Source organism: Cryptotermes secundus, unplaced genomic scaffold (assembly GCF_002891405.2).
Source record: "Cryptotermes secundus unplaced genomic scaffold, Csec_1.0 scaffold630, whole genome shotgun sequence".
Taxonomy (NCBI): Eukaryota; Metazoa; Arthropoda; class Insecta; order Blattodea; family Kalotermitidae; genus Cryptotermes; species Cryptotermes secundus.
In genome coordinates this window covers 489,745-511,350 of record NW_019720573.1, presented here as the reverse complement: position 1 = coordinate 511,350, position 21,606 = coordinate 489,745, and the positions used below count along the sequence as shown (strand labels likewise).

General features: G+C 37.6%; 1 protein-coding gene across 8 annotated transcripts in view; it reads right to left on the bottom strand.

The window, feature by feature from the left end:
* Window positions 1-21,606, bottom strand: part of LOC111869356 (obscurin) — a 228,833-nt gene that overhangs the window by 59,213 nt on the left and 148,014 nt on the right. For 6 of the 8 annotated variants that reach the window (XR_004513565.1, XR_004513564.1, XM_033753466.1 and 3 more), the window contains 12 exons: window positions 19,041-19,943; window positions 16,193-16,301; window positions 15,937-16,109; window positions 13,345-13,465; window positions 11,058-11,238; window positions 10,161-10,282; window positions 9,443-9,621; window positions 8,238-8,346; window positions 5,237-5,354; window positions 4,469-4,644; window positions 1,302-1,477; window positions 571-685 (listed from right to left, as the gene is read on the bottom strand). Coding sequence is in view for 6 of the 8 variants with exons in the window: in XM_033753466.1 (XP_033609357.1) it covers window positions 571-685; window positions 1,302-1,477; window positions 4,469-4,644; window positions 5,237-5,354; window positions 8,238-8,346; window positions 9,443-9,621; window positions 10,161-10,282; window positions 11,058-11,238; window positions 13,345-13,465; window positions 15,937-16,109; window positions 16,193-16,301; window positions 19,041-19,943 (2,482 nt within the window). In the remaining 2 variants the exon portion in view is untranslated. The remainder of the gene's footprint in view (window positions 1-570; window positions 686-1,301; window positions 1,478-4,468; window positions 4,645-5,236; window positions 5,355-8,237; window positions 8,347-9,442; window positions 9,622-10,160; window positions 10,283-11,057; window positions 11,239-13,344; window positions 13,466-15,936; window positions 16,110-16,192; window positions 16,302-19,040; window positions 19,944-21,606) is intronic. The other 2 variants (XM_033753463.1, XM_033753464.1) reach the window with 1 other exon arrangement.

Below are 21,606 nucleotides of genomic sequence, written 5' to 3'. Positions count from 1 at the left end.
TTAGAGTCAGTGAGCAGAGGAATATCCTACATGAAATAAGAAAACGGAAGGCTAATTGGATTGGTCATGTTTTACACAGAAACTGCCTTCTAAAAGAAGTTATCGAAGGAAAGATAGAGGGGCGGATAGAAGTGACAAGAAGACGAGGAAGAAGACGTAAGAAGATGCTGGATGACCTTGGGGACAGAAGAGTATACTGTCATTTGAAGGAGAAAGCTCTAGATCGCATTAAGTGGAGGAATTGTTTTGGAAGAGACTGTGGACCTGCCGTCTTGACAGATTACTGATGATGATGACCTGCACTAATTCATGTTTAAAACAGTTATAGAGCTGAGAAAGTATATATCAAATATCTCATATTATAAGACCTAGAGTTCTGACATTTTTTAACATATAAAGTCAGTAATCTCACTGCTAAATTCCCTCCATATAAAGTGTTTCTCAATTAGTATAGCATTCAAATCCACTGTTTCTCAGAAATGTGTTAAACGGGGTTTCGGTGCACCAACTTTCCACCTACCACTTATACAGAAAGGTGAGGCCATTATGTAACCAATGGTTAAAACTCACCACTTTATCTCTGGTGCTGGAAATGCCACGACTTGGGCTTCTAACTTGAGGGGCTGCCCAACAACAGACTTTGCATCCTCTAGTGGCTTTACAAAGGCAGGTTTGCGGTTACTGGCTGCAATGCGTAAGTTCATTAGGGCTTGTAAGAACATATTTTGAATATTAAAAAAGAAAGTTGTTCAGTAATATTTACTTATGAATAATTGGCTTCAGCATGCCACAACCAACAACTGGAAGCCAGTAATGATGGCTTCAAATCAGTGTTTACTTTTCGATTTCACGTGGTCAGATGCTTGAAAACAGCATATGTTCAGTTAGAAAGTGCACTGTGTTTTTGAAATACTTTATGCTGTGTTTCCAGTGTCTTTCTGATTCTTCCTTCAACATGTCTAATTTTCTTATGGGCTTATTTTGTTGTGATGACAAATCTTTGTAATGAATGACAGCAAGTCTTTGCTGATAGTGGAATATCAATTGTTCAAGGACAACCTTGCATCATGAAATAACATGGCATGTGAGGCTGAGGAATGTTCACTTATAAAATACTTAAGCTTGACAATGTAAGAATGAAAACTGAATTGGACTGGCTAACAACTGGAACTAATGATGGGCTTATTTTACTGCGCTGAAGAATCCTTACATTGAATGACAACAAGAATCCATTGATACTGGATAATCAATTACACGAGGAGTAAAATGATGTACAAAAGAGACACTTATAAGGTACTTACGCTTGACAGCAACAGCACAGATGGCTGTCGCTTCTCCATTCTTGTTGGTGGCAACAAGCCTGTATGCTCCACAGTCTGCTGGCAACACATTATCAATATATAATCTTACAGTTCCATCTGGCAACGCTGTGAGCTTGACATGGTCACTAGTAGCTAGTTCCTCACCATCCTTATACCTGTATAAGAATGGAAACTTGATTATGCTGAACTGACATGATATCCTACATAATGTTTTACAAATGCTGTATATCTGAAACTTAACCTAAAATGTATCAAGTGTTGTACAATCTAAAATAATTCTGAAAGTAAGAATAATTCAGAGCCAAAGAAACTTGTATCTAATTACTACAGTACAGCAGCACTGTTATTCTCAACAAAAATCTAGTTCTTTTAAAGCAGATAATAAAAGAGTGGATGCTATGAAAGGAATTATATTTGATTGTTTCTTTATCAAATTCCATTTTAAAAGTTCCCTGGTGTACTCTAACAATGTACTGTGACAAGATGCCTAAACATTAATCCAAAGAAACAAATACACCCATCACAAACCCTGAGAGTGAGAGTTGTCTTGAGGTCAACAGCAATGTGATATACAAACAGCTTGCAAGCTGGCAAGAGCCCATGATCAGACAGCCCTGCAACCTAGCAATGAGTCTATGACACAGAGCACCAATGGTCTGAAAGAGAGCAGTCTAACAGACTGTGAACTGTGGAGACTTGTCAAGTGTTGTAATCACTTGTAAGTAAGAAAATTCAGTGTCCAATAAATCCAAGCTCCATCCTGAACTCATGTATAGTCAATATCATGTGAGCAATTGTCAGATGTGTGTGTGTGTTATAGTGGATTGGAACCAACGCAACAAATGATCATGGACAGGTTCGAATGTATGCTAAGAGTAACAAGTTCCAGCCAAGGGCAGCTGAAGGGAAAATTGAAGGCCAGCAAGGATGATACGAAAGCCAAGATGATGGCCACCATAAATCCCAGCCAAGAAGAAATAAAGACAGCAGTATATGCTATCCAGTCGGCTCAGACCAGATTTGAAGAAACTACCAGCAAACAGGTGGAGGGTGGCCAAGTATAAATTTATAAGTGAACTAAAAGTCTCCTCAAAGAGCTCAGCTGTGAGATGCAAGAGGCAAAAGAGAACCTCTACCATGAACTGGACAGCAAGATGCAAGGGACAGAACTAGACATAAAAACAACAAAGGCAGTGGTAGAAGGTACATGGTTAGAACTCAAGATAAGAGCAGCATACATTGATGCCCAAGTGGGGTGTGGAGGTTACAGGAACACAGTAAGCATTACAGACAGAATAATGATGCTATGGAATGATGGGGCCATGTCCTGGACTTGTTTCATTACAAGTTCAAGGCTGTGGAGGTCGACAATAACTGGACATCTAGTAAGATGGTCATGCAACTAGCTGCCATCTGGCAGGGGCAAGCCACTACACTTTACACAGCATCCCTGTAGACGTTACATAAAATGACACGTGCCATGTGCCATGATTGAGCAAGGAAGATGCACCAGCTATGCCCCAGGGAGTGACAAAGGGCAGCAGTGAGGTGGCACTGGCTCGGTATGGGACAGTCATGATGGTGCAGCTGGAAGTCCACCGGGAGGCGGTGATATCCTAGCAGGATCGGGATTAGGTCACCAAAGGTAGGATGATAGTGCCAGTTTGATCCCCCAAGGATACTGCCTGTTTAGATGGCTGAAGACACTAGCAGAGGCATGCACCTCTAGATGATAATGTCAGAGAGCATATGCAGCCCTAAGGAGACAGCAGCTGGATAATGGCAGCATGGGGCTGCTTCTAAAGAGAATGAAGGCTGGACAACATCAAAGCCAAAGGATGAACGTCAGGCCTAGTATGGCTTTGTGGTTCCTTTAAAAGGGGCAGCCATAGGCATAATAGGGAGGTCCTACTGGAGCAGAGTAATCATTAATATGCCTGGAGGCTTCTTGGGACAATTGCATGCATACATGCATCCAGGACAGTCAAGGAACCCTTGGAGCCCACAACAAGGTGATATACAGACAGCCTGTGATGAGAAAACCCTGCAACCTGCAATGAATCTGTGACACAAATCATTGAGAGTCTGAACAACAGCAGTCAAACACATGAATGACTGTGAATACTTGTAAATTGCTGTATTCATATGCTAATAAGATGATTCAGTGTCCAGTAAATCTAGTTTAAAACCAAAACCCACGTACAGTCACTATCATATGAAGGTATTATTGAAGGAACCATAAAAATTGACTTCAGCCCTATACTGGCACAATCCAAATGCGTTTATTTAGACGTTTCAATTGTTTCCATTCCTAAAACTTTTCTACAATTCCAAAACATTTTGTAAATCTGATACTGAAGGAGTTAACTGAGAAGTTTTATGAACATTTAATACAGATCTGTGTGACTCCTGTACTCAGACAGACTCTGAAGTCAAGCCACACACATATTCTGTCATTTTCATTTTGTGCATCCTGTTCTGTTTATTATATACAATTCTTTATTGGATTCCATCATAACAAAACAACATAACAGTCAAGGTCAACATCACCTTAGCTACATGTTTTGGCTTTTAAAGCCATCATCAGGCAAAATACATGGTTACTGTATTCACACAATACTGAACTGCATTTCAGTGTGACAGTAGAGCTGGATACTTGACAACTATGTTACACCAAAAAATACAAGGTATAAAAATACAATAAAATTATAAAATGATTATAAAACGGAAGTTATGTAATAAAATATGGTTAAAAACTCTTCATGTGATATTACATATCATGAAGTCAGTTGTTGCAATCTTGTTATATTCCCAGGGACATAATGGTATATTCTACACTTGTAGACATATAGTAAACTGCTTGGAGGCCCATGGTATTGGTGTAGATTATTTGGTAATAATTGTTTGGCCGATGCCTCATCTTACAACGTATTTTGTCTGGTCCGGTGGGAATACAGATTGCAACCGTATCTATTCTGTCAATAAGGGTGATCACAGCACAACCATGAAACTTAATATTTGAGGCAGAACTTCTCTCTGTGTGTCGTTTATACTTTCAGAGCATGATAACCTACTAAAGGTTAAAGACAGCTCTAATTTTTCCCAGTAACTCAAGAGAGAGAAAACATGTTATATTCTGAACCTACCATTGTGCTTTTGGAACAGGGCTTCCATCTAGTTTTGTCTTAATGTCCAATATGTCTCCTTCATCCACCTCAATGGCTCGGTCTATGGGGCGTCCAAATGAAGGAGGAATCTGAGCCATGGTCAAGTTAGCACTCGTCTCTACTTGACCAACCAAGTTGGATGCTGTCACACTGTACTGTTCAATCAGAAAAAATTACAGCATTATTGATTATAAGAGTAGTGACAGGCTCAAAGGGGCGGAGTCTTAGTCACTCATTCCTTTTTGGTGAAGAACGTTGCATGGAGGAACCATGCCTCTCACCCATACAGATTCATCAATCTGATGTTTCTGTAAAGATAAATGTGAAATTTTTGCAAATCCAGTGCTACAACGCTAGTTCAGGGAAACCATGCTAATTTCCTATTTCACACAGCACAAATTAATGCCAAGAACTGGGATGGTGTAGTCAGTTTAGTGACTGGCTATGGATTGGAAAACCGAAGGGTCAGAGTTCGAGTTCTGGTGGGGTCAAAAATGTTCTTTCTCCATGTCCTCCAGACCGGCTCTGGGGCCCACCCAGCCTTCTATATAATTAGTACCTGTGGGCCATTTCACTGGACGTAAAACGGCCAGGATGCAAAGCTGACCACTCATCTCCAACTAGTGCTGAGGTCAAAAAAATGTGGATCTATACATCCACTCCCCAACATGCCTTCATGGTGTAATGCTTAATAATCTAAGCACAGGGACAACTTTACCTTACCTTACAAATCAATGCCAAACTCACCTTGCCCACATCACTTTCGTTGAAATGTTTAATGTTGATAAAACTGGATACTAGAACTTCAGAATCTGTTTCAACAGCCAGTCTACCTTCACTCTTCAATTCCTGGCCATCCTTGAACCTAAACAACCAAAAATTGCATTATATTTGTTATTCTGATCATCAAGCAATGCCATGATCATAATACATTGCCAGTACCAAAGCCTGCCACTGCATATACCCTTAGCCAGTTCAAATCAGTTCACATCCTCAGACCCAACTTTCCCGTGACACAGTTTAACGTACTCCTCCCATCTCCTCTTCAGATTTCTGCACAAATATTTTTATACATTTGTTGTTCCTTACAACATAGCCACTGCAAACATCAATGGCTACTCTGTGTTGCAAAACATTACAGAGTCCCTCAGCATGAAATTTTCTCCATTTCCATCTCTCTTCATCTCACACAGGTCCAACTATTTCCTTTACTCTCAGTTTCCAAAAACTTGCAATTTAAGGTCTGATAACCATACAAAGCACTTCCATTTCAAGTATCCAATAAATTGAGAAGCCCAGTGAAAGGTAAAAGTAAACTGTTTGTTGTGTTTAAGCACAATGCCATGAAAGCATGATGAACTACTAGACATACATTTCTACACATTCTTAACCTCAACACTAGATGAACATAAGTGGATTAGACTGGATTTGGTGGCAAGAAAAATCCATGTCCCTGCTGGGAACCCAAACTTTATGGGAGTAAAGACAAATCAGGATTGGTAATGTTGTCATATGGCACTGAACACATATAGAAAAGTCCTTGGATGCCTCCACCTTGAAAATGATCCATAAATGGAGGCATTAGACACAACGATATATTCCAAAATGTATTGTGGCATACAGACACATTGCTAAGCTGTGACTCTGTAAACAACAGCCATTTCTGGGCAATGGCTCAGTAAACAAGTTCCCATAGCAATGAATATGTATGCAACAACAGAGTTACTGTTGGAAAAGGGGTGTTTTTACATGGTGATGGTGAGATGTTATAAGCATGGAAGAAAGTCAGTTGTGCAGGAGTTCTGCATGGGAGCTATGAAGATAGGCCCTGAGCATCTGAAGCTGAAGGATTTCCACTGTTAGAAGACTTTGGCAGGGAATGGCTGATGAAGACAGAGCAGGCTTGAAAAGGCTTAGTGGGTGCTGTGGTGTTTTGTGACTTGTGGAGATGGTGGCTCTGTAATTGCTTGTACTTCCCGGTCATGTGCAAGTGGTCAATAAATCCATGACAATATAAAGAATTCCTTCCAGAATGTTAACGATTTATCAAAGAATGCTGAAGATGCAGCCCTATATATGGATATTCTTGTGTTCACAACCATTGAGGCTTTCAAATGAAGCACAAAATTCTTACCTGCTTTGCATTACCACATTTCTTAATTAATCTATCATAACCCAACCTAACATAATCTTAGCCAACATAATATATGGTTAAACAACAAACTGCTCTCCTAATAAAGATCCTTTGTGATGTTGCTCAATTCCTTTAGGTAACAAGAGGATAGCTCCTTAAACTAGGCTATGAAAACTTCCTGCTATATCCCCCCTCCCAAATACAATGATTTTGCCCTTTCTCACTGTGACACCATATAACTGAACTGAATACAGTGTCCAGAAATAAACAGTGAATTACTGTAATTTAGTTTAACACTTTTAGTTTTATAACATTTATTTGTGGGCATGGAAATCCTGGTAACTGCTATCACCAGATGACTCACATTCATCATGAATATAGCAAATGCTTGTGCTGAGCACCAACTGCTTCATATTCCAAGGAACAAAAGAATACAAAGAGTTTGTCAGAAATAACATATTTGTGTTTGATGTGAAATATGAACTGACAATTTCCACTGTTTTGGTATAATCACTGAAAGTGAATATGCTTGAAATGAATGCAGAGGAAAGATCATGTTCAGGACATAAAATAACCTATTGCCAGGTGAGTGAGTGACTATAGATGGGGTTGGATTGGTAATCAGATTTACTGGACTCGAAACTTGTAACTACAATTAATTATAGTAGTTTCGCTAACTCTTGCATTCTACAATTCACTACAGCATGAACTAAGTCTCCTCAGTCTGCTGCATCTTCACCGGATGTCATCTGGTCAGACTTCCAATGCCGTAGCTTCCTCAGTTTCCACGTTCCATGACTCCGGTCCTTGTTGGCTGGCATCTATCTCACAACTCAACTAGGCTTTTCCTGGTCACAGTCTTCCAAAAAGCGCTATCCTCATGCCTTAATGGTTCAAGAATGACTCTTGACACACATGACTATACTTTATAAATCACTATCACACACAGTCATGGTCTTCACTGTGTTGCTGGGTAATGTCTTATAACAGTGGATATTCCTGTGCTTTCAGGCTCATGTCCATGCAGGCTCATGGTCATCTCACACAAAACCGCCTACTCTTCTAACTTTGCTGTCTCAAAACCCGTTCATGTGCCCCATTGGTTCTCACGATACAGCCTTGGGATGAGCCCAACAGAAAACACTGCTTCCACCAATTCTCCAGTTGTTTCATGATGTCACTGCTTTCGTGGAGATGTGATTATTGTGCCATCGCCTAGCAACGGGTGATGTATTTGGTGACATGGCACCATGTGTTCCATTGTTGCTTGTAAGTGTGTCCATTATCACGTGATGTCCACTGAACCACTGCCTAACAATGGATGTGTTTACAGGGCCATTCCCAAGAAATAGCTGTCTCTGCTGGCATCATAATTCCAGCTCTCAGCAGAAATGTGACAACACTGTTATGGCATGGACACGAGGAAAGAATGGGAGAACAGAAAACTGATAAATCAACTAAGACATTAGATATCAACTGAAAGCTGTGGAATGGGTATTTTGAAGATATGGAACGAGGAGAGACTGCAATAATTGAGAGTTACAGACAGCTTAATGATAATTAAGAAGTCACAGACATTAGCTCTTGTGTTTCCTTCATGGTAACTTATCTTACCATTTGATATGAGGTTTCGGAACTCCATTAACTCGGACACGAAATTCTACATCATCATAGTCCTTGACAGTCTGATCCTCCAGATTCTTCAAAAATGAAGGAGGCTCCGCTGCAAAGCAAACGCATGCCTTTGTATTTACATGAGAATCTGATTCTTATAAGGGGCACGCAGTAGCATAGTTGGTGGAGGCACTATGCTACAAGCCAGAAGGTCGCTGGATTGGATTCTGATGAGGTCATTGGATTTCTTTCAATTCACCTAATCTTTCCAGCCATACTATGGTCCTGGGGTCGACTCAGCCTCTAACGGAAATGAGTACCAGGAATATTCTTGGGGGTAAAGGGCAGCCGGCATGTAGGGCTGACAACATTTCCGCCATCTATGAGCCGACTGTCTACAAAATGTGGGAATCTCAACATCTCACAACCCTATGGCCCTCCACAGCCTGTGACAGGGATACCTTTACTTTTTCTTATCTGATTTTTACAATTTGAAATCAGGGCATTTAGAAAATACTTCAAGGTGGAAAATTATAAGAACAACTGCAGAAAACAAGATCCCTTCAAGAGAGTCAAATATAAAGATTATGAACAAATAGTACTCAGAAGACCTGGAAAGAATAAGCATGAAAAACACTACAAAGAGGGTGAGAAGAGGAAACAAATTCATACTTGTGTCCTGGAAGAGAAAAATGAAAGCAGCTTTGTCATAAAACAGTTCATCATGGTAGAAACATTAATAAATGATAATGATTTGGCTTTCAGCATTCTTAAATGCATAAAGCTGGTAATGGGGCTTAGTGTTTCTAAATAACTCGTGGTTTTTCATAGCTGTCAGCAAAATGTTTCTGTAAAAGAAAGTTTTTTAACCTTTCCACTGCCAGTCTTAATTATAACCGTTTACAATACAATGATCATACACATTTTAAGGCATCTGGTTCCATTTTTAGGGCCAACCCCAATACAATCATGGAACATCTTAAGCATTATGAACATCTCAGTTCTACTCCTGTATCAAAAGAAACCATGGACTCTCTTCCAAATAAAATAAGGATCTATCAAAGTTACATATCCAACAGTTGGAATACTAGGAAGGCTCTTATGACAGTGAAAGGGTTAAAGCATTTGGCTCTCAAATTTCAAAAGCAAGAAAGAGGAATGTAAATGTCAGCACTGAGTGGTAGGCTGAGAATCAATCTACTTACTATGTACGTGGAATTTTGCGGTCTGGCTACTCTCTCCTTGACTGTTGGTGGCAGTAACAGTGTAAGTTCCATGATCTCTCAGACCAATGTTAGAGATGTAAAGCTTGTAAATCTCCTTCTCAATATCTCCCGTAATTTTAGTGTGTTCCGTGTTTTCAATTTTCTCTCCATCTTTAGTCCTAAATTAAAGGAACTTCAGATATAACATGAAAATCAAATAATACAATGTAAGGAAGAAAGAATAAATGCAGGTTTTGGTAATTTCATGTTATCTAAACCATCTTCAGTAATAAACATCATGCAAATGTTCATGAAATTATAACTGCTCCAATTGTGTCCTAATCATGAGAGCATAAATAGTGTTCCTACTTTTTAGTTTTCACTGAAAATGTATACTATACCCATATGTCTGCTCTGAAATGAGCCAGTTACTATATTGCTCTAAAAAAAAAGTATAACATAAATTGCAACATTAATCATTCCATGTTCAAGTATGGTATTACTGTCTGTAATTAGTAAGTCATGATAAAGTATAAAACTATTTATTTCACAGACACAAATAACTTTGGAAGGTGACCTGCCTCTAAACCCACAGAGACACACACACACTTACTCTTAATGAAATAACCTAGTGGTTAAACATAGAGAAGTTTCATGATGAATTAATACAAAAGGGCATAATTGTTCTTTACACTTACATGCATAAGGTTCAACTTACCAGACAACTTGAGGTTTAGGGTTGGCAAGAATGAGAACTTCAAATTCAATGTCTTCATATGGTATTCTTTGTGAGTCCTTGAGGCCATCAATTTCAGGCATCAGGAGAATATCCAACCGGGCCTATAGTAACAAAACCGAAAATCCCACAAATTAGCAAACTGTAAATTTTGCCAGCAAGAGACATGATTAAAAAAATATTAACTGATAGGATTGCACAAAACTTACCAAATAACAACCCATTAAAATAACAGAATTAGGAAATCTCTTTAATTTCTGGATTTTGAAGGATGAGGAAGAGTACAAGAAGAGGAAGATTATGGTGATGACGATGACGATTGTAACGTAAAAATCCAATATTATACAGCACTGTGTATTCTAATTTTGTGTTCTCTCTCCTTGCTGTCTTTGTATAACTCCATTGATATATTAGATGGATTAGAACAGCTACATGCAGTATAAAAGGATAAAACCAATACATCAACAAAACATACACAAGACATGCACACACAAATAAAGTAACAATGGCATGATAATCTAAAAATAACCTAAAACACAATATTTTAGAAGCATTTTATATCAAAATAAAAAACAGAACAGTGTGACACAGAGCAGCAGGTTCCTTTAATCCAACACGTATACACCCGATGACAGCCAGTTAGGCCGAAACATGCAGTGTTGTATAACGCGACAAGATATAGACGTTGAAGCATGAATATTAATATATATATATATATGAAGTTGCACAAAGACAGCAAGGAGTGAGAACATTGAGTTAAAAATCCAAATTTACAAGCATCTGAACTGAAATTGTAGCAGCAATAAATCTACACGTGGAATGGCAGTGATCAAATTTGGTAGTGTTCACATGTCGAACATTACCTCACAAGTCACTTACACTGCATTCATCCTTTCCAAACTTGTTCTTAGCAGTAAATCTGTATTGACCAGTGTCCTTATGGCGGCCAGAAGGGATGGTAAGCGTGTATGTGCATTCCTTCAGCCCATCATCAACATCCTTGGTCTCAAGAGTAAACTTGTGGAACTCATCTTCAGTCAGCTCAACATCATCATGGAACCTGCACGGAACATGAATGTAGGTCGTTATAAAAGTTTCAAAATATAGAACTGATCTGGCAGAGGTGAGAATTCTGGATACATAACTTCAAATTACAATTTATTTTAATAACTTTGGCGCCGGTTAACAGCAAACCAATTCTGTGCCACAAGAAATGCAAGCTCAAACATGCCACACTGAACTACAGCTAATGAGATATTATGATGCTTGAGACAACATTTTAATGGCATTCATCAGTATGACTTCATAATAACTGAAATTATATCCCATCTTTTAAACTTTTGAGACAGACTTCACTGGGCATTGCTACATCATATGATAAAGTTTTTTGGTACTTTTTTGAAATTCAAGAGGAGAAGAACCCGTCTAAAAGACAAAGACAGTAGTGGACAAGTAACCACAGAAGTGAAAGAGGAAAACATGTCTGATGCAGAAATCATGGCAATGCTTTTTGCTATCTTACATGGTAAATTTCAAGAAAGGAAAATATGATATCAAGAGGTGATTCACAGCCTGGAGCCTGAAATGAACAAGAACATAATCATGACATGAGAGGTTCGGATGATCTAACAGCAGTAATTATGACACCGTCATAAACAGCGGACATAAAATCTACCAACATGATTCCAAATTGTGCATAATCTCTTGGAATTTTGCTGACAACACTTCACCTATCCCTTCAAAATGAAAGGCCAGTGTTGGAAAGACAGTGCCTTCATGTAGTCACCATAGTTCCCATTATCTTGAAACTCATGTCTGTGCACACTCCCACCATCCATCCCACAGTTCAGACCTGGCAGCCTGATGTTCTTCATTTTCAACTGTCCAGGTTTCCTTCAAGGTGAGCCTTTTTCTATCCCCAAAATGTACTTTGAGGCAAACTAATAGAATCTGTTATAGTATGATAAACTCAGATGCACCAGTGTTTTCAGAGTTGGCTCACAAGGCTGGAATGTTACATGAGGGGTTAATACAGTGAAAAGTTTATTGAAACAGAGATAGTGTCACATGATGAAATGTCACTATAGACAGGTTTTCAACTGATGACTCCATTTATTGCACACTTTGATACACTGCGTGTATTATTACACACACACTAGTGTCCACAGTCGCATCTTCACTGCTGTTGCTTGCTATCAGCAGATGTTCCCTTTCCTCTGGTTTCATGAGCTGTCTCCGGTCTCAGCTACCAGCTTCTAACAGCAGGAGCTCACAATGACTGACCCACAGCAGTTCTCTAACTAAAACTGGTAACTGGTCCTGCTTATAACACCGCAATACAGACCACACAGAAAACATCTCTTCCATTGTCGATGTGCTCTCTTGTTGCCCTGGAAACATGCTTGTTTACCAATGGCTGTTTGCTTGTTTCATGGTCATTGCCTAGCCATAATATTATTGTTGTTAGATTATCCATGTCTTGAAATGTTTCTAGCTACATACTCTATGCAAAAATTCTTTTACATAATGGTAATACATGCACATGAGACTACATGGGAATGTCAAGACACAGAAATTTCATACAAACTCTACAGGTTATAAATCAATTGAAAATGTGCCAAATTGTAAATATCTACGATAAACCATAAAAGGGTGGGGGGGGGGGAATGAGTTTGTGGTTTTAAGAGAAGAATAAATTCAGGAAATGGTTGTTATTTTTCAGTTCACAAACCTACTTCCCAAAGGACTGAAGTTAAATAAAACAAGAATTTTTGACAGTTTTTATTTATGGTTGTAAAATGGTATCTCTGATACTGAGGGAAGGAAGAACATATATTGCAAGCGTCTGAATGCAAAGACCTCAGGAAAATTGAACTAAGAGAGATAATGAAAACTGGGAATGAAGTATAGTGTTAAATGGGGAATCTATTATTTATATAGTTCATGTATTATCTAGGTAGCTAAATTAGCTAAATTACCATGGGCTGAACATGGGTCATTACTTGGAAGGAGATGTGAATAAAATTTTACAGTAATTTATGATGTCTGCTTTGCCTTAAATGCTTCAGAGTGTATGGGCAGATCTGTAGCTATTTTATGTTAATAAATTGTAAGCATAATTAACTAAAGTAAGCACAATCACAAACTCAACAATACTTCAACTGACCACTTGACATCTGCAAGGGGATCTGCAGTGAGCACAAGTGCTAGCACAGCTGGTTCATTCTTAGGTACTGACACAGATGACAATGGCTGCGTGATTTTTGGCTTTCTGAACTCATTCACAGCTGCAAAACAAAGATACATACACAGTGCATACTTCTGCAACACAGGCCATTAAAAATTGTAATGGGAATTTAGCTCTAAAGTTGATAAATCTCTGTAACAATTTTCTGATTGAGTGGCACTAAGATGGGATAACATTGGTTCAGAATATACAGGTATGCTAAGTGTCTTAATCATTGGTACTAAGCTCAGAAATAAATTTCAAACTTTCTGGTTTCTGATAGACTTAACCTTTAATGTTTGAAGTGCCCAGATCGGGCCAGTGATGAGTATGGTCAACATGGCCAAAATACCCCGTTTTGGCCAGTCGGGCATTTAAACTCCGCTAATGGAAGCGCGCGTACACGCCGCTAGTAGAAGTGCATGCACAGTCCTTAATATTTATTTTTATATGTAGTAATTACAAGACAAACTTGAGTAAAACCCTAGTAGAGGAATTAAAATGATACCTAAGTGAACAACAGCAAAAAAGAGTATACGTATGAGTTATGCCCAAACTTATCCAGAAGCCAGTACTTTTATTGTAGTTTCTGCAGATTAATGTGTTAAAAATATATAATAAAATTCGATGTGCATACCTTTTTTGTTGTTATCTGCTTGATGTATATATAGGTTGAAATTAAACTATAGTATTCGATTTCCCTATGAATGCACAGAAAACAGATCACACTCTGTATCTCAGCCATGATGCAACTGCCCGTTCACGACCACAGAAAAGGCAATAATCTCTTGCAGCTACAATGGAAGGTCTTAACACTGAAGAAGGGTCCCCTCAAAGCTATTCCTTGAATAGCCATGCTTTCATTCTTCTGTCCTTTAGTCAAAAGATTCGAAAAATCCGAAGGGTGTAACAAAGTTGTAAGGTTTTCGAGCAGAGAACCAAATGATTTTATTGCTTCTATCTGTTTTATGACACCAGGGACTGCTAAAATTTGTCAACTGTTACAAACAGAAATTAATTTATAATGCAGAACAACTCTGCAAAGAACTGGGAAACCATGTTTGCAGTACACATCAAAAGTAAAAGATAAAATTTGAAAATAGCGTATAACTCTTTGTATACAAATTTTCAAACCTTCCGATATAATATGTGACACTATGTTCTTTGCTGATGCAAACAAAGTTAATTCCATCCATTTATCATAAAAATCATGTTAGATACAGCATTTTTAAACACAACGCTTAAAATTGTTCAAGCGCCCAAACAGGAACGGACATTTAAACGCACAGTAGCAACGGGGATTTAAATGCGCAGCAGCAGCAGCAGCGGGCATTTAAATAAACTCTGGCCAGCTCAAGATTACCACCATTTCAAAACTCCGGTGTTTAAAGGTTAATAATAAATTTATGCAAATGGAAATACAAAGGTCTGAATCTTGACATAGAAGTGTCATCTGATTCATCACTGACACATACTACACGTCTTAAAGGGCAAAAGAAAAAAGAGAGGTAAAGTTGTCCCTGTGCTTTATTAAGTACCATGTTATGGTCCCTGTGCTTTATTAAGCACCATGTTATGAAGACATGTTGGGGAGTGAAGGCATAGCTACACAATTCTTCCCATTGGATAGGAGGCTCAGTGGGACCCAGAACCCGTCTGGTTAGTGTGGAGTAGAGAAAAATTTTTTAGCCTGCCAAGAACCAAACCCTTTTCATCCAGCTCATAGCTGATCACTATACTGACTCAGCTATCCCAGCTCCTAGTATAAATCCTAATTCTCAGAAATTGGCATGCATACATACGTGTATATGTCTCAACGGCTGTAGTGGCTTTCAATTGAATCATGTCTTTCAGCATACTGATCGCACAGTTCTCTGTGTAAAGGGGCCATAATATACCGCATTTTCAGAAATACAAATTGAACGGTCAAACCTGATCACTCAGAAAGCATAACTGTCCTGAATATATTGGTGCAATATGTAAATTGAAAGGCCACTTTATTAGCTTTGAAATGGTATAAACTTAGCTCTGTGCTCAATTAAGACAGAAGTTATGCCACTTTTTCTAAGACAACTTCTGCCCCAAAAAACGAGTTCTTTCACAGACCTAACTGTCTGGTCTAAAAAACACTGTGGTCTTAAAGAGTAAAATTTTCATGAATACTGAGCTCTATCGGGAATACAGTTTCAAAAACATTATTCAATTCTGAGGATATCAGGTTGCAACCCAGGTTGAGTTTATATGGACTGACCCTCTGCTCTTGCAGACTATTATAGAGATGCAACTCGTATGAAATCTAAGACACGAGGTAAGGAGAGGCAGTACAGTTGAGTCCACACTAGCAGCAAAATACATTATTCATATGTGGTGAAAGAGTACATGCAGCAATAAGTGAGTAGCAAGTTCTGTCCTCTCAGATGCAAGCTACTGAATGTAAAAATGGAACAGTGCAAGAGTATACGAGTACAAGTGTACTAGAAGTAAACTAAAATGATCTGGCATAAGGAAAGTTACAAGCAGTACAAAACGTACAAATAAGTGACAGCTTGGCTTCATGAGTCTTCTCTCCCAGTCTGTTCGCAATTTTGCATTTGTAGGTTCCAGAATCAGACAACTGAGCATCCTTCAGTTCCAACTTGTATGATTCACCACTGTCTGACAGCTTTACACGATCAGAAGGGGTGATTTCAGCCCCATCATGGTACCTGCAAACAACATCAGATAATTGAAGATAGAAATAAAAGTTCAACAAAATTACCTCCAGTCAAATACCTCAGCATATACCCACCACTTTGCTTCTGGCCTTGGGATGCCATTGGCTCGAACCTCGTATGCAGTACAGAGTGATTCATATATTTCTCTGTCATCCATATCAGTGCCAACAATTTGAGGAACAGCTGAAAAACCACACCCACCAATATATTCTTCACACAATCAACAACAATGCTATGTATTATGTATGTAAATAATTGAACCTGCACATAAATGTTTAATATCACATTAACCTTTATGTGCGCTTATTAAAGTGAAACAATATGTATCTGTGCTGACAACACAGCAGGATCATCTCAATGGTAATATGACTGCTCAAGTACACATGCGTTGAATGAAGACAGGTAGCACAGTGCATGCTCCATACAAATTTCAGTTAATACTGACAAAATAAGGTCATGGATTCAAATAGCAAAAAATTCAAGCGCATAATTTTTGCTATTTGAATATTTAACAAGACATTCAATTCAACAGCAATATATTAAATGCAAGTATAGAAACATATATATGTGTATATCATAAAGGACAAGAAGAGATTACAAAGTCTTATAAGATCCCATTTCTAGACATTCAAACTATATTAGAGCAAATATTGCTCAGGTTAGATATTTTAATGCAATTAAACACAAGAAAAATCAGCCTCTATAATAATGTAACTTCAGTTAAAATATTGAAATATTCATGATAAGTTGCTACATACTGTAAAAGTCCGTAATATCTCTGACTCAGGTCTTACCTTCGTTGTATTATGAGTAAAAAAGAGGAAAAATCTTTGAACTTACCAAATTGTAGCAGAGTCCAGGAGCAGAACAAGCCAGCATAAAAGAAAACAGACATCACACTCACAGTTAGCACTTCATGCAATCTACAATTAAAATGGGACTAATTTACAAAATGATGAGTGTTAAGTGTGTTTGTATTGTTTATGAAATGTCAGAGTCAGTACCACTAAAAATGAGATGATTCTTCTATATGAATACCCCGTTCTTCAGAAAGTAGATATATGAATGGAGTGATATTACATGTTTTCGCACATAGTGGCAAATAAACCAAACAAAAAGAAGGCTTAAGTATCATTATCTTTGGCACTTCAGTAATTTATTGAAGGAACCTGTAAGAACTCATGAAACATCACATATTCAAATGAATCTTAAAACATTATGTTATAAGAAGAATACTGAAGTTAAGAAGAACACCTATCTGAAACAAGCACAAGAAAAAACATTATTTAAAAGCACTGAGCATTCATAAGAAAATAAATTCTGCTGCTTGTATTGCATTATTTTAAATCCATAAACATACATGGGGTTTCATTGCTGAGAAAAACTGAATGCAGGAATGCATGTAGCTCAGTCAGTCACTAACAGCAGAATGCATTCATTTTTTCTCACTGAAGTAACACTCTGTTATCTGAGAAAATTAGAGCTAGTGAACATGTTATGCGTGTGAAAGTAAACTTCCACAACATATTTAGTGCAAGTAGAACTTAACTAAAGAAATGTAGTAAAATTACAAGGGAAATAAATTCTGAGATAATAGAGCAATTATCAACGTGTACAAGCACACATGTATTGTTCCTTTATGTTAACATGGACATTACTCACTGCAAAAATTTAAATCAAGCGAATTTCAGATAGGATCTTGACATTAATTTTCCTAGTAGATATAAACATTTATGGGGCACAAAATTTCATGAACTGACACTGGAATTCAACCATAACTCGTCATATTATGTTAAATGTGCAACATCAGAAAATAGGGTCTATGATTCCTACAACTTCTTATGCTGCTTACTTGGAATATTCAATTTGCTCAATACTGAAATGCATGTACTTTATGGAAAGTTTCAAAATAAACAGAATAATCCCAGTGACCTTAAAAAATTGAGATACAAAAATCACTGTTATGGGTAGTCACAGTAACAAATATATTCTCTCTCTTCGCAACCTCTCTACTTCCTTCCTTACTGTACATGTGTGTGTGTGCGCATGCGTGCGTGCACATGTGTATGATGTCCTTATGAAGCCCAGTGAAACATAATTAGATACATATATAATCCATGACTTTTTAATTTTCAACCTTCCTTACCCTCTCACAAAAATATTTTCTTTTACAGATTACTTAAAGAATTAAGAGATAAATATTTTCTCCTTTAGTGTACCCTTATCCATGCCATAACACCGAAGGTTAGGCAGTGGCTTCCCAGTGCAGAGGCCGAGGTTCAATTGTGGATGACTTCGTATGAGATCTATGATAGACAATGTGGCAATGCAATAGGCTTTCCTCCAAGTTACTTTGGATTTCCCCTGCTAATCATTCCACCACTGCTCCATACTCATCTATCACTGTTGCCTGAGGTGTGAAATAACCTTACCAAGTAAGCACACCCCCATATCCTTGACCTCTTTGTTGGGATATTCATTTGCTATCCAGCCCTTAGCTGGTAACAGAGTAAGAAAGGTAAGTTTCAAGTGTCTCTTATGTGTTATATTATACAGTTTTATAAGAAGTTGCAAATGTGGAATTATATGAGAGTTTCAGGAATAACTGGAATATTTTAAATAATTAAAAGGGAAAATATTCTTTCTTTAAATCTTTTGTTGTAAAGATGATTATGGTAATATGAAGCATACTATTGCTATTAATAGATTCAAAACTGATGAGCACATACCTTGACTTAATGTTCAGTTACTTTCAACTGTACAACAAATAAAAAAGCATCCAGATACACTGCCTATTACTTACTGCAGTTAAGACATTAATTTCATACGCTTATGTCAAGTGAATGCAAAGTGCTAATGTTATATTCTGCAGTGTCAAGATTCTTTACTTCTTCCCTTCTACTTCCCAGCATCATTTCTTACCTTCACATTTCCTCTCTTCCTCTTTTTCTAGAATTTCCTCCAAAACACTTCTTTGTTTCTGGATTCTCTGCAATAGTGCTTCAATTGCTGGATCATCTCCATTTTCCTCTGCAATCCTTTGTCCCTTCTGATGTATAGCTTCATGTACTTGTTCCCCCAGCAGCATCCTTGGCTTCTGGGCACTAGAACTGAACTCTTCTCTTGTACTTGCATCTAGTTTCAAGCCTTTTTTAGCTTCTGGTGCTGGACAAGTAACTTGTGCTTCTTTAAAATCATTTCTAATTTCACTGGCCGATGTTTTATCTGCTAGCTTACCTTTCTGTGGCTCATCTTCCTCTGTTGTTGATTTAATTTCCAGTCTTTCATTCTGGACGCCACATGAGGTTACATGAATGACTTTTCCTTTTTGAAGTTCCTTAAGGGCTAAGTTATCATGGGGTGAACACTGATTGAAAGGGAAAGCTTCTTCAGCACTAGGATCTTTAGAAAGACTGCCTTTCAGACTACCCTCATCATCAGAAGTCAGAGACACTATCGACACTCCACGATTTACAGACAATTGTTTTGATCTCTTAATGTCATGCTCATCAAAATCTGTGTCAGATGTTGGCTCCTCTATCAGCACAGCGCCAACTAATTTACTGTTCATGTTTTGGACAACTGGAAATTTGAAGTTACCATCTTCTAAGAGTTCTTCTACCAAAACTTCAGCACCCTGTTTCTTTCTCAAATCTTTCAGTTCATCTGTATTTGGAGTGATGTTATTTAATGTTGCCGAGTTTCGTTCACCCTGCATGATGAAAGATCCTGGCTCCAGCTCTTCCATAAGAATACCTCCAGCTGACTGTTGGCATACCACTTTTGTTGATGATGTTTCCACACGAGTGTGAATTGCCTCAGGACCTGCAATTAGCTTAATGTTAGCAGCAACCAGGCTGTTAGCGCTATTTGCTGAACTGTCTTTTGAATCAGAAAGAGAAATATCTCTACTACCACAAATATTTAGCAGCTATAAGAATGTTATATGGATAAATTTTGAAGACTTGGCTGAAAGTACTATCCCAGCCTTTAATTGACAAGTGTAAGAATAATCAAATAATTTTTCTCAAGCTAGACGTTACCTCCTGAATCCAAGTAATATATTTTATTGTAGAGTGAAAACTGCTCAGTTACAAACACCAAAAAGATATGCACATGTAATTCATCCACATGATCTCTTTATACAGTTGTGATCAATTACATATAATATTTTATTTCATCAACCCATTTTGATCACATTGGTCATTTTCAGGATCTGTTACATTCCTTTTGGTAAATCTGCTGTTTTAATATTATGTATTGACCAACATCTGGGTCAGTTTAATTATTAAACTATACATAAAATATGGAGTTAAGACTTTAAATTAAAATACTGTGGTAAAACTGTTGCTTGTGTTGTGCAATTACAATTATTATATACTACACTTGCTTCATGTAATTATTAAACATTTGTGTTCACAAGCAGCTTCAAGGCTCTCCTGCTTATCTCTGTCTTCATGCACGTTCACTCATTGGTTATATTTACTATTACAGTTCCTTTGTTTGATTCTGTATGCTGGTTCTTTCAAGTCCTTTCCAAGTGACTGTAGCAAGATTCTGTTGCTTCTTGTGAGTATACAGTGGCTCTTCTAAGTTTTTCTAAAATGTATGTAACACTGGCATTTCAAAGATCTTTCTCAACGGCCATATTAAAGTTGCGTTAATGAAATCCTTTTGGGTTGTCACTGGTGTCATTTGGTTAAAAGTGACATTTCAAATGTGATCTCTGTCCCCATCACCAGTAACGAGTGGGACATAAATCCAAATTCTTCTGTTTATATATCAATCCACAGTCTGTGATTGAAACTAAGCATGAGCCAAGTCTCTTCTATGTAAAACTTAGAAAAGCCATCGTACAGAATCAACACAAAGAACATATAATAGAAATTATCATATATGAAAAGAGAGACAAGCACAAAAGCTCTAAAACTGCTCCAAAACATAAAAATGTAATAATGACAAGATGACCAGCAGTGTACAATAAATTTAATCGAACAACAACACACACAACGTCTTCATAATAATTTTAATTCTGACTTTAAACAGTGACATGAAATGAACCTCGATTCACGAACTTTTAACATTTAACAATTAAATTAGAATAATAATAATTTTAACCTGTGTTTTATAAAAGAACTCGATATATTAGTGAGTGTAAGTCTGGAAAAGATACAAGGTCGAATGAGTGAAAAGTGAATGTGACCGCGTGTAATTATACAGCTGCGTTCATACACCTGAAGATGACCTCTTGAGGTCGAAACATGTAGTGATAATGTGATAAAAAACGTGTTGTGTAGTCGGTAAATTTACTCTACTACTGATTAAACACAGAACAGGATGCAAGAAAAGATTAAAATCACCATTCTAATCCTTCACTAAGTTAGTCCTATGTTGGTAACCCCTCTTAAAGTCATTTATTCCTTTATACAGGTCTCTATAATGTTTTTGTTCTTGCTGTTCATTGCAAGCTCATCAATTTTGTCTTTCA